This window comes from Sturnira hondurensis, unplaced genomic scaffold (genome assembly GCF_014824575.4).
Source record: "Sturnira hondurensis isolate 20B ecotype Veracruz unplaced genomic scaffold, ASM1482457v3 Scaffold0024822, whole genome shotgun sequence".
In the NCBI taxonomy this organism is placed as follows: domain Eukaryota; kingdom Metazoa; phylum Chordata; class Mammalia; order Chiroptera; family Phyllostomidae; genus Sturnira; species Sturnira hondurensis.
Window position 1 is genome coordinate 3,056,313 of NW_028097453.1, and position 16,289 is coordinate 3,072,601.

Here is a 16,289-nt window from a genome sequence, read left to right on the forward strand (position 1 = left end):
CTCAGGACAGGTCCCTCTGCCTGCTGACCTCTTAGACCCTCAAAACCGAGCTGCTCCCCGCCTGCCCGCCTCTCCCCGCACGCCCGCTCTCGGTGAATAGATGTATTGATTTGGGGGAGGAGGTGAGGAAGTGCCACTCCGAGTGCCACTCTGGTGGGGCCCTTGGGAGTGACTCAGCTGGGGATGGTTTCTGACAACGTGGGGGGGGCATTTTCGAGCAGGTGCCTCGAGTCACAAAGCCAGCCTGTCCCCAGCTTCTCAGGAAGGGACACGCCGATCATGATTACAGGACATACCACCAGAGCTGTTCTCTCTGGACCCTGGACTCCTCCTAGCTCGTGGCCCAGTGTGTCACTACGGAGCTGTGAGTCAACCCAAGGCCCCCGAGGGACGTGGACTCACTCAACCCCCCGGGGAAGGAGCCTCGTGGCAGTTTGCTCTGGGTGGGGGGCAGATGCTCCCCACCCCTCCCACAAGCACAGGGCTCCCTTTTGCAAAGTAGCTGCCTGCCTGGCAGCAGGGAAGGGCCTAGGGGGCCTGCTAGGTGGGGCGGGGGCAGCAGCTCCTCCTTTCTCCAACACCAACACCCCCCGCCCCTCCCCCCGCACCAGTTCCCTCTCCTCTGCAGGGTTTTCTCTTGGGTTCTGGCTGCCCCACCTCTCTGCACTCTCTTCCAAGCTCTGGCCCACGAGTGCACCCAAATCTGGTCTCCTGGTTCCTGCGGCTGCCCTGAGGTAGCCTGGCCGGGGGAAAGGAGCAGATCTCCGTACTAAGGTGCCAGGAAACAAGCAGAGAGAATGTAAATGAGACACAGGTAGAGGGCGTTGGGGACCTTACTCACTGGACCCCCAGGGGCTGGGACAAGTTCACAGGCCCCTCCCTGCTCATTTCCGGGCAGTGGCATCCTGTCTTGTCGACGTCCACCTGTGCTGTCCCAGCAGCCAGTGTGTGTCCCTCCTGCCTGAGACCCCGCCCAACCCTCCCGTGGGCCTGGTTGTCTCCCAACAGGTTGTCTCCCTCTGAGGAAAGCCTGCCCCTTCGCCCACCACTGGCAGCACTGGGAGGGCACAGCTGCAACAAGCTGCCCCTTCCTATCCCAAGTGGCCACTGCACCTATCCCCTAAGGTGGGGCTTCCTCGGCATGCAGAGAGACATGGCCACAGGCCCCTTTCCCTGCGCACAGAATGCCAGTGACTATAGCTGTTCTCAGGTCACCAGAGAAAACAAGCGCCCTATGAAACAACAGCTGCTGTCTCTGGAGCCATCAGGAGCCATCGGGAGCCATCGGGAGCCATCGGGAGCCCTCCTGCTGCCGCCATAGGAGGTACGGGACTCAGCTGAGCACCTTGTTGGGTTCTGATGGTTCAAAGGCAGCCCTGGAACGGGGCCTGGGCACAGGTGCTAGAGAGAGCTCACCTGCCCAGGGCAATTTAAAGAGCCATCTTGTTTGTTGATTTGTGACTGTGACTGAGGCTTGGAACCTTGGGGACTATGGAGAGGGGCCAGCAGGAATCGGAACTGGCATTCCGTGGGAGGCATGGTGGGGAAGACCCCTGGGCGGGTGCCCACCAGCAGCCCCGTGCCAGGTGGGGCTAGTCACTGGGCAGCGGGAAGGTCAACACCCAATTCCCATGACGACACACCTCCACTGAAGCTTGAGACTCACTTCGTGTAATTTGGGGTGCAGTGGGGCTGGGCTTGTGTCTCGTGACTGGGTCAGTGAAGGAGCAGCCCCCAGAGGCCCGGAGAACATTCCAGAAAAGGCAGAAAAATAGAGCCAGAGGGACCAGGGGAACACGTGCTCCCCCATTTCAGGGGAGGCAGGACCTCAGGGAGAGCTCCTGGAAGGGAGGCCGTGGGGAGAAGAATCGGGAGCACAGAGCAGGGCTGACTCACCAGGGTCTGACTCCCAGCTCTGCCTCTAACTGGTCTGCAACCATGAGCAAGTTGTCTGAGTTTCCTCATCTGGCAACTGGGGATAATAACGGTTCCCACCCTGCAGGGTGGTGGTGAGGATTCAGTGTAAGCTACAGCACTCAGAGCCCGGCACAAAGGGGGCTGGGGAGCCCCAGGGACACCCCACTTTCACCTGCAATCAGGATTCTGCATGTACGCAGTAATCCAAGTCTGGTTCTCTCATCTGTGCCCCATCTCACCTCGACTCCCCTGCCCCACATTTGCTCAGACCCGTGATTTCTGATCACAGCATAAAGCAGCTCCTGGGGAAACCAGATTCATAGTCAAGGACGTTGGTGCCCTCCCTGAACTCCAAGCTGTCCTGAGGCCAGGCCATCTGCAGGGTAGAACTCTACCATCCACCTTCTGAAACAACTGCTGGTATCTCTCAGGCCACCAAGACCGAGGGCAATGCCAGAGAGAAGTGCCCAGGTCAACACCTTGCCCAGCCCCTCTCCCCCCACGATCTATCTCCTTATTCTCATTCTCCCACCCAAGGCCACGCGGGAAGTGGACTCGATGGAAAAGCCTCAATCTCAAGTTTCGCTGCCACCCTAGAGAGACCCTCAAGGTCATTATGCATAGAGAAAGGAAGGCATCAGACATTCACGGACAGTGAGTGGGTGTCAATTCAGACACAAGAGGAAAATGTGACCACAGGGGATGAGCGATGAGGGTGGATGAAGGCCAGATGGTCACAGGGTTGGCGGGGGCTCGTGGTGGACAGGGCTCCCTGCTGGAGAGGCCACATCTTTCTACATTATTGCTGACACTAAAATGCCATAAAAATAGGCTAACAACCAGACCAGGCCACCTGCAGCTGGCCTCGTCTCCTTCCTCCTTCAAGATATAAATATTTATGCATAATGGGGGGCTTCAAGGTGGTGGCTTAGTTGGCTTACGTCGGAGGTACTTTGCCAAAGCTTCTCTTTCCTCCTCAGTTTTCTGGCGGGTGTTTCTTGGTGATTTGCCTATTTCCAGTCTCACTAGAGATGGGGAATCTCTTTCATGGAAGAGAAAACGATGTCATCTTTGCTCTGTGCCTCTTAGGACACTTCACACCTTGAACTCCAGGTCTTCCTCTGGCCCTCTTCCCTACAAGATAGAGAGGCTCACAGGCCTAGAATAAAGACAGTGAGTGGGCAATGACCTTGAAGTAGGAGCGGGGGAGGGCGGTGCAGGGGAAAGACGGCAAGAGAATTTCCTGTGACATCCTGGAGGCGAGGAAGGCAGTGGACAGAGCACAGCACTGGGTTGCATGGGACCTGGGTGTGGTGTCCAGTTTGCACGGACTCACTGAGCCACCCCAGACAGGTGTGACTTCTCCCGTCTTCACCTGCTCATCTTTGGCAACAGGCCATTGGGTCAAATCATCCCCAAGGCCTACCCAGCTCTGACCTGCCCACAGGCCACAAGAACATGCATGCAGAATGCTGTGGTCCACAGGAAACTAGGAACCCCTCAGAGGCTGCCCCCCGTTTCCCCAAGGCTGCTGCTATTCTGCTCAGAGTTCCACCGAGAGCCCAGTCTGATCCAGGGGGCCCGCTGCACCCCTTCCTCCTGAACGAATCCTAGGAGTCCAGCATCCTCCACTGCCCAGAGGGGGTGTTTGGTAGTCCCTTCCTTTGTGACCAAACACTCTCCCTCTGGGAGAAGACGTCGCTGTGGGTTATCAGGTGATTGGAGCAACAAGGCATGCGCGCTGAGCAGCGAGGTGGGAAGTGCACAAGTGAGTGCCCCAGGGTTGGAGGAACAGATCTCTGCCAATGCAGGAGCTTGTTGACTAGTGATTTCCCATTCGTTCTCATGTGAGGGAAAGATGAAATATTTATACGATGGAGACAAGCACATACTAACTAACTAGGGGCACATGGGGCCGGCAGGGCAGGGCCAGCTGGCCCGTCAGCCAAGCTGCAGCAAGCTGCTGGGGGACAGGGGGGCAGAACAGGGCCACCTGGTGGCTGCCCCTGGGAGCTGGGTTGTGCAGGAAGCCAGCGGGGTGGGCAGTGGGGCTGTCCCGATGCTAGGAATTGAGCAACAGCGAGAAGGAAGCTGTCACCACTGTTCTGAGAGGCCGCTTCCTGGGAAGTTGCAGGGAAGGACCTATTGCAAAAGGCCATATTTAGAAACGACTTCAAGGAGAACACCCAAGGCCAGACGAGCGGTTATTGAGCAACTGAGCTTGCAGCCAGGTCAGAGCCCTGTCTGGACCAATCAGCTTTATTTTCCGGGACTGCACAGGAAACCTTTGACCGGGCGACCCCAGCAGTAGTGGCCGGGCCCAGTCGGCTCGAGTGGAAGGCTTTGAGGGTCAGTGCGCATCCATCATTCCTGCTACGGGGATGCGGACTCGGCACGGCCCCCGGGCTGCAGGGGCCCTGTCGTCTCTGTGGGAGCAGGTGCCCATCTCGAGAACTGACCTGCTGCCTGGGGGGTGGGGCCTGGCCCCGCACCCTACCTCTCTACCTTCAGGCTTCTTGATGGGTTTTCAGCCATTTTCTAGGGGATCCTTAGCCCTTTGGGGAGTCCCAGAAAAGTCAACTTCTTCTTGGCTTCAGAACCTGGTACCTGGTGAGCCACATTCTCAGGACCTGAGCTTTGAGCATGGAGTGGCCCCTTGGTGCGCCCCCTCCCGACTTCCTCCCCATCACGAGAAGACATGAACTCTAAGCACAAGGCTGCAGTTCTTATTTGGAAGCAGAACAAGCTGCACTTGGCTTCGATGATCCCACCCAGCTGTCCCCTGCCTGGGCAGGGGCTGGGGGGGTTCACTGGATAGAGGCCTGAACTAGACATCCCACCCACAGCCTGAGTGTGGGAGTGTTGGAAGAGAGCTCGGCGTTCCAGAGCATGGGGAGTGTGAGGCCGGGCCTAAGGCAGTGTGGTGGTGAAGGAACGTTAGCGGAGACAAGCAGGCCAGAGGCAGCTCCTGCTAGGCAGCCCCATGCAGTTCGACTCAGGCAGCCGGCCAGGAAGCCTGGAGGGCACTGCCAGGGCCTGCCGGGGCCAGGCGGCTTACAGCAGGGCCAGCCAGCTTCCTACATTATTCAGAGCGGCTCTGGCTGACCAGCTTGGGGAGCAGGCTTCACGGGTCTGGGCCCGCAGCCCAGGCCTGGCCTTGCTCCTGTCACACCTCCTGGGGCTTCTGTGAGACTCCGATGTGCCCTGCAGGCCTGTGCTGGAAAGCTCCACCTGTCTGCTTCTGCCCTGGCTTGGTCCTGCCTGCAAGGGTCCATATACTCAGGAATTTTAGCACAATTCTAGGGATGCTGAGGCCTGGCTGCAGGTTCGGATGGAGTGTGTGGTCCTGCCTGAGCTGCTCTGAGCGGGTCAGGGCTCTTATCACCACCCCCCCAAACTCCCCCACCCCCAGCCTGCCTTTTCCCCAAAGTATGGCCTATACCTGGATGCAACCTGCGACCCACGGCGAAGCCAGCTTTCCTCATCCTTTAAACCTCAATTCCGGAACTATGAATGTGAGGAAGTTTCTTTAAAATGGTAAACCCATGTCCCAGTCTTCCACTAGTGACCTTGTCCCCAGCCAGGCTCCACCAAAATGGCTCTGGTCAAGGCTGTTGCAGGACAAGATGGCCAGTCTCAGTCTGCATCCCGCTGGAGCCACCACTGCCTCTGACCCAGGGGCTCCTCCTGCTCTCGCCCCGGAAACGTTGTGCCCTGGGACACTGCCCCTTCCTGGGCTGTCGTCTGCATCCCCAGCTGCTGGCCGTCAGTCCCCTGTGCCGGGTTTTCCTGGTGGTCCTCACACCTAAATAGTATAGTCTCCCCAGGCTCAGTCTTGGGTCCTCGTCTCTTCTCAAAACTTGGGATCAGATCACAACTAGTCTTGTGGTTTTCAACACCGTTTATGCCCTGACACCTCCTCCATTGATGGCTTTAGTTGCGGCCTCTCTCCTGAACCCTAGACTCTATATCCAAGTTCTCATTCGACACCTCCACTTGGGTGTCCCAAAGGTACCTCAAATAGAAAGTGTCCAAATCTGAGCCCCCGATCTTTCTCCCCAAATGGGTCCTCCCTCCAGGATTCCCCGACTCAGGGAACGGAGATTCCCTCCTGAGTTGCTCGGGCTGGAAACCTGGCGTCTTCTCGTTCTCTACACCCTCGACTCTATACCCAGTAGGGTCAGCAAAGCAAACGTCAGCAAATCCTGCGTGTTCTGCTTTCCAAACGCAGGGGGCACTGAAAGCAGGTCTACAGTGGTTTGTATGGAAAATGATACAATAATTAGTCAATAATAACCCAAGAATAAACTCTACGTTTTGCATATTTGCAACTGTAAACCTACTTTTTCCCCACCTGTACCTCCATCCAGTCATGCCACATCTTACCTCTGCGCCTCTACCCTTATTCCAGCCACCACCGTCTGCTCTTTGTGGTGAGATCCTTCCAACCAGTTTTCAGGACTCTGCCAGGGTTTCAGTCTATTCCCAACCTGTCAGCTACGGTGACCTTTTAACCTCGTGGTGGGGGTGCCCACGAACCTCCCCTGCCCCTTCGCCTGTCCCATTGCATCTTGTACTCTCTCCCCTCCCCAGCCCCACCTTTGCTTCAGCTGCACTGGTGCCCTCCATGTTCTTTGGACAAGCCAGGCGTCCCACCACCTCAGGGCCTTTGCCTATGCCTTTCTCTCTGCCTGGCCATCCCTTCTTCCACATGTCTGCACAGCTCGCTCCCTCTCCCCTTTCAGGGCTACTCAAACGGCCCCCTCTTGGGGACGCCTCCCCCACTCACCCAGTTTTCCCCTGCAACCCTCTCTTCCAGGTGTCTTCCCCAGCCCCAAGGCCCCCAGCAGGTCGCCACTTTATGTTCCCCGTGACACTGTGTGTCTGACTCGTCCATTTGTCTTCTCCCAGGCAGCAACCACAGAGAGCAGGGGCTACACTCACACCTGCCTCCCCGTGCCCAGGGCTGCGCGTGGGACCTCCTGACACTCACACACGTCGCGGTGGACCGCACAGTTCCCGAGCTGTCCCTCCCATCATCTTCGGCTCTCTTTCCATTTGGATTGCCTCCTCCTCGGTGCCCTTTGCTGGCCCCTCCTGACTGTGGGGGTTCCCCAAAGCTCAGTTTTGCTCCCAATTCTCTTTCTGCTCTCTCAGCTTCAATAACCACCTCTATCTCCCCCTTTTTCCTTTTAATGCCACTTAGCTGTGCTCTGCTGCTTGCATTTTTTATTCCTCTGAGACCTCCATTCCCCTGTAAGCCCCTCGAAAGCAAGAATCGGATTTGTTTCTCCAATAGCCAGTTGTTCTAGGACCCAAATAAGTGCTCCGAGGGAGCTCTGACAACGTGTTGAGTGGAGGAAGATCCGTTATGCTTCTCTCCGGCTCTGCCTGCCTCCCGGCCAGGCCGGAACTGCGAGGCTGAGATCCAGGGCAGGCTCTCAGAGGACTCGCACCAAGCCTCTGGTCAACAGGCCCACGGGACGCTTCCTCCCAGGGCCACTTCCTGAGTCACAGTGGGTCACGCCAGCCAAGTCTTTGGCCTACTCAAAAAGGCCTTCTGCAGCCACCCTTGGACCTCATGCACTTGGAGTGTGTGGACGCAAAAGAAGACGCAGCAAAGCTCTTCTCTGGCAATGTAGGCAGTGTCATTCCAGGAGGCCAGCCTTCCTTCCACACATGGGGCCGTGAGGACCTGCATGTCCCCAGGACAGCACAGTGCCCCCCTGCCTGCCTCGTAGACCGTGAGGGCAGAAGGGCAGCACTGGAGTTGAAGTCCTTGTATTCTCCACGCCAGCTGACGGCTGGTGCATAGTAGTCACATCACAAATAGTTACTGCATTAAGAAAAGGAAGCCTGTTGCCCTGGCTCGTGTGGCTCAGTGGATTGAGTGCCGGCCTGTGAACCAAAGGGTCACAGGTTCAATTCCCAGTCAGGGCACATGCCTGAGTTGCAGGCCAGGTCCTCAGTAAGGGGAGAGCGAGAGGCAACCACACATTGATGTTTCTCTCCCTTTCTCTCTCTCCTTCCCTTCTCTAAAAATAAATTTTAAAAATATATTAAAAATAAAAAAGGAACCCTGTCTCAGGCAAGAGAAGTTCTTCCTAGAGTTGTGCCCCAATCCAAAGAAAACAAGGAAAAACGCACTCTCTCCTACGAATCCCCTCTTTCAACGCTCTCCTCACTCACTGCCATCAAAGCCAGGCCCACCTAGGACTTCCCTTTCCTAGAAACCTTCTCAGATAAACCTCCTCTGGCCTTGATTTCTTTTCTCCATCTCTCGTCCATACCCTGCACGTGGTTTGGAGTGCAGCAGCTGGCACAGTTTTGTAGTAAGCTCCCTGCACTGGTCCGTCTCCACCTACGCACCCTGAGTGCGAGGGGGCCAGGGGCTCGGGGAGACCCTGGGTGCGCTCTGCAGTTCCCATCAGCCTGGGCACTCGGGGGCGGGGTCTCACTCGGGGCCACCCTCTCCTCAGCCCAGCTCTCAGTCTGTCCTCAACAAGTGCTCAGGGCTGCAGCACGGAGCTAACACTCAGCACACGCTCGTTGAATGAAAGAGGGGTGAATGTCAAGGTCAGTGCCCACAGGCAGAACACTGGGAAATGGAAAAAGAATCCAAGGGGGGGGCACCAGAGCTGCCCCTACAGCAGTAAAATGAGAGAGGCTGACCAGACACAAGGGAAAACACAAACCAAACAGCCTTCCGGTCCCTTGACCTGCTGCACGATTTCAGGAACAAAGTCATCGCACCTCCTCCAGCCGAGCAAGGGCCACAGGCTCTGCTGGCGACCTGATCCGAATCTTGGCTCTCGGCCCCTTTCTCCTGGGTGACTCTGGGTGAGTCATGTAACCTGGAACCCTGGTTTCTCTACTTATATACCAGGGACTACAATAAGGATCATGGCGAGGGTGAATTCTGATAAAGCTGGTTGTGCCCTTGGCTCCCAGTAGGAGCTCAAGTAATAACCCACATGGGCCCCAGGAAGTGGGGGACCTGGGAGTCGACAGGTGGGGAGGGAACTCAGCCCTGGCACAGGACTACACCGTATGGGAAAAGGGGGAAGACAGCTTGCTGGTGCAGCCTTCCCCATGGCAGAAACCTCCCGGGGGACATTTCCCAGGAGCCGAAAGAGAAGACTGATTCCTACTGACCTTTAAGGGGGAGAGTGGGTGCATCGGAAATCCTGCCCAGTGGCTTATGATCTTCGGGGTTAGGCCCAGAAGTGGAGACCGCACTGCAGGGGCTGGGCACCTCTCCCCTGGGACAGTGAGAAGGCCGAGTCCTTCTGTGCAGGAGAGACTGAGAACCTCAGAATCACAGGGCTCTGCAGCGGGTTTCACACTGAGAAACCGCAGCCCAGAGAGGCGAAGTCACTGTTCCAAGGTCACGCAGGAACACGTGGCCTAGCTAGGACAAGAAATAAAATAGGAATGACAATAACCACCAACCAGTCAGGACAAGTGGTCTGACGGAAGTGGGGGATGAGGTCTGGGCGTGGCACCGTGACCCACAGGCGCAGCTGGAAGGAAAGGCACAGTGAGAATGTGGCTCGGGACGCTGCTCTGTGACAACGCTGCCCTAGGCATCCTGTCTGTGTCTTTAATTTGCTGCATATGACACCACTATGATCTACATGCCTTTATTATCACCTCCATCTTGCTGATGTGGAAAACTGAGGCACGGTTCAGCACCCCCGGGGTCTGAAAGCTAGAACGTGTGGAAGCTAGAACACAAGACAGGTTTGTCGGGCACCAGAGCCCGAGCTCTTTGCACACAGCTCTGCTTGCTCTCGGGCAAAGCTGCTCCAGGGAGACACTCAGGCCGTCGGCATCACGTTAGGCACACCTCTCTCCCTGCCGACTGGGAGTCCAGGCTCCCCGGAAGTACACAGAGCACTCCATCACCCTCCCCAACAATATGCACATGCACCCAGGTCACACGCGTGTACACACACATGCACACACACGCTCACTCTGACCTTCGGGGGACCTGGTAAGGCAGAAAGATGGCTGAGTCCATTAACACCAAGCACAACACATATTTATGGCCCCAATTACAGCCTTTGCCTCCTGCCACCGCCAAGGAGCTGGAACGGCGTCAGGAATAGTCTGTGCACCAAAGTCTGCGGCCTCTGTAGCAATAACTACAAGATTAGAGAGATGTTAGCAAACCTCAGTGACGGCGGCTCTATTATAATGATAAATCTACGGCTTTATGTAGAAATAATGAGACTGGGGGCAGAAGAGTGGGGGAGGGAGGAGTAGGGTGATTTCAGCCAATCAAAGCTCCGGGTAGGGAGAAAATGGCAAGCCACTGGGAAAGCCCAGCAGCCCAAGGTGGGGGGGGGGGGTATCGAAGCCAGGCAGGATGAGGGGAGGCGCATCAGGGCACTTCTGCCAGGGATGGCATGGATTTAATGAACACTTTTGATTCTTTCCCACAAGTGGACTTCTTAATGGGATGGGGCAGTAGAGACCGCCAACATCCCTCGAGTGTCTGGTTTGCCTACTTCTCACCGCCCTGTGGCCTGGAGGGGGGTGCAGTAGCTCACTGTTGCCTAGGCTTTCCTCCGGAACAACCTGGAGGCGGGGAGGCAATTGTCCCTGTGGCTTCAGGTTTGCAATTAACAAAGAGCTGGGCTCCTCGGATGCTCCTCGGAGCATCTTCTTCTCCTTCTTACTAGTTTTGAATCTGTGTTCAGTGGTTGTGAGAAGCGACACAGACGCTCTAGGCTTTGCTGCTTCAAACCACCTGGAACAGAGCCCAAGACAAGGGACACGCCTGGTTCCACCTGTCAAGGCTGCATCCGAGTCTTTGATACAAACCTGAGAAGCAACAAGGGGACAGCATTCATGGACTTGTGTGACCTCGGAGAGCCTTCCTGGGCCCCTTCTCCTTCTAGCCAGCCTGTGGGTGACTGACCCTCCACTTCAATCCTGACTGGTTAATCTCTTTGCCACTTCAGAAGGGACACACGAGCCGGGTCTCTCCCCCCACAACCCTGGCTCTACCCATTTTCCAAATGGCCACCTTCTCCAGGAAGCCTTCCCAGGTTGACCGGACCCAATTCCTCTGCTTCTTTAATGACCCTGCCCTTGTGCACCAATACGGATGGTCCCCCATGATTATGGTTTTTCGACTGTACAATGGTGTAAAAGCTACAGGGGGTCAGTAGAAACCATACTTCAATGTTGAATTTAGATCTCAGCCTGGGCTAGCGATACACAGTGTGCTGCTCTCTCATGATGTTGGTAAGTAGCAGGCAGCCCCAGCTCCTCACCAGCCACACGGTCGGTCACGAGGGTAAACCACGGACATGACACAGCGTGTCCCTGGTGTCAGGCGACTGTGCCCAGCAGCAGGCTAGTGTGAACTCTGAGCAGTGCGTGAGGTGGGCTGGGCTAGGACGGGGTGCTCGGTAGGTTAGGTGTGTTGGACGAGTGTTGACGTGAGATATTTTCAACTTATGGTGGATTTACTGGGACACGAGCCCAGGATCCGTCGAGGAGCATCTGTACGTGGTTGTAATTGGATTAACCAAGCCATCGGTCTTTCAACAAGAGTGTGCGGAGTTCTTACATGTGCAGAAAATGACATGCTCAGCCCTGAGGGGACAGTACAAGAGAAAGGCAAATGCGGGACACAAGTCATTCCCGAGCCCCTGGGAGCATTTGGCAAGACAGAATATGATTTGGGATATGACCGAGGGACAAGGAACCCAGAGTAAATCTAGACAGCAATGGCTGACTTCAGGGAAGCTATAGGAGGTGGGTGGGTGGGTTTGGGCCAGGCAGGGGCGTGGGGTGCGGGGAGAGGCCTGCCTGCCAGGGGGTACTGTGTGCAGAGGCAAGTCTCAGGAGGCAGGGATGCTGGGGCGCGTTCAGGGAGCAGCCCGCGAGGCCGAGGAGCTGCAGGAGTTCGGAGCTTGGGGCCCAGGTGCATGCAGCCTTTGGGAGGGAACTGGCCGACGTCTGTGCTTGTCTGCAGCTACCCCCACCGTGCAGGCTGCAGGATTTCACCTGCGTCGAGCGCTTGGCCATTCCTGGCGTCTGTGACTTGGGCCTCTCTGGACTCAAAATAATTACCAGTTTAGAGTCAGCACCAAAAAAAAAAAGGGTAAAAGCGCCAGCCTTCTTTATTCCCCTTTCCCTTCTTTTGCCCTAATCCGTCGCCTGCTGGAGAGGTCCCCAGGGGCCTCGCTTAGGCGTGACATCCAGTGCAGACAGGCTCTAAACAAGACAGGGAGTGTGAGTCTGGTTACTGGCTCCCGGCATCAGACACTCTGGGACCCGGACACCCCCGTTTTCCTGGCCATGCTTGGCTGCTGGTTATAATGCTTCCCCTTCCTCTTGGCTGATCAAGTCCCTCCCCGCCTGGCTTGATTGCCCTTGTCTGGGAAGCCTTTCCCGCTGCCCTAACTCTCAGGTCCCGCCACCTCACACAGTGGGTAGTATTTGCTACTATGCTTCGCCAGTTCCTGCATGGACGGTTCCCCACGCTGTAATGAGATGACACATTCCTGTGGGTGAAGAGGCTGCCGTCTAGCTCAGCCCCTCCCCCCGCAACCCTCCAGTGCCTGGCACAGGGTTCTGCTCAGAGAAGATGGAGGAAGACTATTACGGTGACCGTGAGGAGGGTAGCGACGGTGACGATTTGTCTGGCACCTTTGGATGATTTGTGTTTTTTTCTGAAGCTCGGCAGTGGGACGAGAGCAGGGACAGCCACGGAGTTCTAGGGTCTAGGACCCTCGCATCCAGGGGAGGGGCGCGCTTGGACAGACCGCTGCCTCTCAGGCCCGGAGCTGAAGTCCAGGAAAGGGAGCACCCTGAGGAGAAGGGGGCAGCCCCCGGCCCTCGCGCCTGCCTCTCTCTCTGAGCCCCTGGGTCTCAGCCACAGTGTGGGGGTGTGGGGAGCACTGTGCTGCCATTCTCTCCCTGCACGGTCCCTGTAATCAAGCTGTTGCCTTAAAAGACCACCAGGAAAGAGCTGCTCCAGGCGTACACTCCAGTGATTAGCAGAGCAGGGATGCAGCGGCATCCTGCCCCGCCTGCCCGCCGGGCACGCTGGTCCTGTCTGCCCACCCTGCTGTTGGTGCTGTTCCTGGGGGTGACATTTCTGGGAGGTAAGGGGGGGGACATACTGGGACATCAGAGTGGACTGGTCAAAGCCGGCACCAGCTATAAGAATGGGGTGCAGAGACCCTCTCCCTGGGGCAGAAACAGGGCCCACCAAATTCCTCTTTCTCTCTGCACGTAGAGATTCTTACCCTTTTCTTACCAGAACAGGGCTGATTTTCCCCGTCTCTCTCCTCACAAATTCAACATAGAGATAGTGGGTGCTGACCGCCCAAAGGGAGGGTCTGCCGGCTGAGCGGGGTCACCTGTGCCCCAGAGAAATATCCAGGGAGACAGTCGGGCAGTTAGCACTCAAGACGCCAGATGCGAGGCCATCGGTGCCTTGTGGAAACACCCCTCTGGGCTCTCAGCTGCCCGGGTGGACTTGGATTGAGACACACCGCCCACTCCTGCAGGGTGCGGCCACACAGCCTCCTCACCCCCGACCCAGTGCCCTGGTGCCCGCTGCCTACACCGGACCTAAGAGCCCAGAGCTGTCCCCCGTCCCCTCCTCAGCTCCTCGAAACCTGCTGGGTTAAGTCTAGTTGCACATGGACAGCCTGGGCCCTCTCTCCCACGTGGGGCAGGTGTCCTTCGGGCTGGCTCTCCCGCCTCCCAGGCTGGCCTGGGCAGGCAGTGCCTGCGAGAGGGAGCTCGGCCGTGGGGTGGTCACCGCGTTGGTCATTAAGTGTTGGTCATGCTGGGATTGCCTTGCCCTGCCCACTTCACATTCGGAGCCGTCTTGCTTTGGCCAACACAATGTGACTGAAGTGACACGTGCCACTTCTGCGCGGAAGCTTTAAGAGACGGTGCACAGTTCGCCACACCCCCTGCCTCCCGACGTGGAAGCACCTGCCGAGACAGAGCCCCTGTCCGCCTGGACCCCTGGCTCCCAAGGCAGAGAGGAGCCCCGGCCAGGCTGCAAGCCCGTGCGGCGTGAACGAGGACCGAAGAGCGGTGGCGTTGAGCTAGCGATTTTTAGCCTTTGTCATCTCGCAGAACACGTAAACTCATTACTATAATTCTGTGGCATGCCAAAAACCATACTCTGTGTTTTGTCGACCTGACCAAAAATAGGCGTCATTTTGGTTCATTCACACTGGACAGCGAACGTCGTCGTGCTGGCTGTTGTCACTGATTCGACACTCTAAGGGGAACGAGGTCAGTGCCCCAACTAAATAGCCAGGTATTGCGTGTTTCAAAAACTCTCACGGCACGCTGGCTGAAATCGCTGCTCCAGGCCACCAGATCCCAAGACTGCTGCTGCGGCATAATCTGGCTCATACTAATCCACGCAGCCTGCCCTGGATTGCTTTTCCCAGGGCCTTGCTGTCTGATTCAGCCCAGGGGCCTGGCCCAATCCTTACCCATGGTCAGAAAGACATAGAACATTACTCTGTAGATGGCAAACCTGAGGCCTAGCAGGTAGAGAGGGTTACCTAGAACAGAAAATAAACATTCACCTCCCTTCTCACCCCCANCTAAGGGGAACGAGGTCAGTGCCCCGACTAAATAGCCAGGTATTGCGTGTTTCAAAAACTCTCACCGCACGCTGGCTGAAATCACTGCTCCAGGCCACCAGATCCCAAGACTGCTGCTGCGGCATAATCTGGCTCATACTAATCCACGCAGCCTGCCCTGGATTGCTTTTCCCAGGGCCTTGCTGTCTGATTCAGCCCAGGGGCCTGGCCCAATCCTTACCCATGGTCAGAAAGACATAGAACATTACTCTGTAGATGGCAAACCTGAGGCCTAGCAGGTAGAGAGGGTTACCTAGAACAGAAAATAAACATTCACCTCCCTTCTCACCCCCATGGGGGCTCTGGTGCCCCCCACCTGGGGCAGAACGCAAGGACTTCCCTTGGGTGGGCTGGGCCACCGGTCAGTTTCCACTCCCCCTTCATATCCTGAAGGGTGAAGGCCCGGCTGCCTCCAGGAGTGAGGGGTGGCCGGCACATCTCGCTCAACCCAGAACCAGGAATCTTCCAGAAGCCCAGAGGGCAGGCTGTACTCACACTCGTGGCGTACTGGATGTCCTTCCAGATGGAGGTCTCCCGGGACAGGTCGGAGGCCTCAAAGAGGTTGTCCAGGATGACCTCCCCGATCATGTCGTGGCGGGAGAAGCGGTCAAAGTCGAAGACGCTGAGGTGCAGCTTGCGGTCAGCCAGCTCCTCGTAGGGCACCGGGAAGTGGAAGTTCTCGTCGAAGGTGGGGTTCAGGGTCTTGCGGTGCACCCGCGTCTGCTGCTTGCATTTGCGGTCGGGCAGAAGGTAGATCTTGACGTAAGGGTCAGAGCTGCCGCAGAAGTCCTTGGCGGGGAGGTCGAAGGCCTTCAGGATGCGCACGATCAGGGTCTCCGTCTCATAGTCATAGCGCAGACTGAAGTTGATCTTCCCGCAGCTCTTGGCGGCCTCGGATTTGGCATCGTCCCCATCCACCGACTTCTGCTTGTACAGCTCCGGCTTGATGCGGCCAATGCTGGTGGGCTGCTCCGCCGCCGCCGGCGGCAGCTCGTTGCCGTAGTCCACGCTGGAGACGTGCATCTGCCGGGGCAGGTGGCGCTTGAAGGACGTGTGCCTGGCGGAGGGCGGGTAGGAGGGTGCAGAGGGCGTGGTCAGCGCCCCGCGGGACTGGAGGCAGGCAGACCCAGCCGGGGCCCTGGCGCACCCTTTCCCTGGGCACGCATGTGCGCACGTCGTTGTGCTTAGTGCACCCCTTAGTATAGGGGGAGTGTGGGTTGCAGTGGGGCCAGGTACACAGTAAGCTCACTAAATGTCGGCCATTATCATTTCCCCTGCCTTTCTGCTAACTAACTGCTTTCTAGGTTTCTTTCCCAGTAGACGTGACCCCCATGAGATCCCTTAAGAGGAGGACCATCCTTTCCTCCCCTGATGTGGCTGGCGGCTGCCCGGCCACCCCCCTCTCCCTCCATCACCAGAGTTCACATTACTGGGCTTTGCAGCCAGACTGCAGAGGGGAATTCTGGCTCTGCCACTGTCTAGCCAAGGGAGCCTGGGCAAGTTATTTAACTTCCCTTTGCTATGAGATGAGGATAACAAAAGTAACAATTGCACAGGATGGCTGTGAGGATGCACTGAGCTCCCACATCCTCAGCTCTCGCCATCACATGGATTCCTTCACGGGCTCCTCACAGCAGCCCTAGGAATCGTCAGCTGTGTCAGGGTTGGGAAAGTGAGGCTGGGGAGGCACGAGCAACTTGCTCACGGTTGTGCCGTACACTCTGTAAGTGGGGC

At 57.1% G+C, this 16,289-nt stretch overlaps 1 protein-coding gene across 5 annotated transcripts in view; it reads right to left on the bottom strand.

Moving 5' to 3' along the window:
- Window positions 1-16,289, bottom strand: part of SYT6 (synaptotagmin 6) — a 51,707-nt gene that overhangs the window by 23,708 nt on the left and 11,710 nt on the right. For all 5 annotated transcript variants that reach the window (XR_005065447.1, XM_037038884.1, XM_037038882.1 and 2 more), the window contains exon 3: window positions 15,051-15,612. Coding sequence is in view for 4 of the 5 variants with exons in the window: in XM_037038884.1 (XP_036894779.1) it covers window positions 15,051-15,612 (562 nt within the window). In the remaining variant the exon portion in view is untranslated. The remainder of the gene's footprint in view (window positions 1-15,050; window positions 15,613-16,289) is intronic.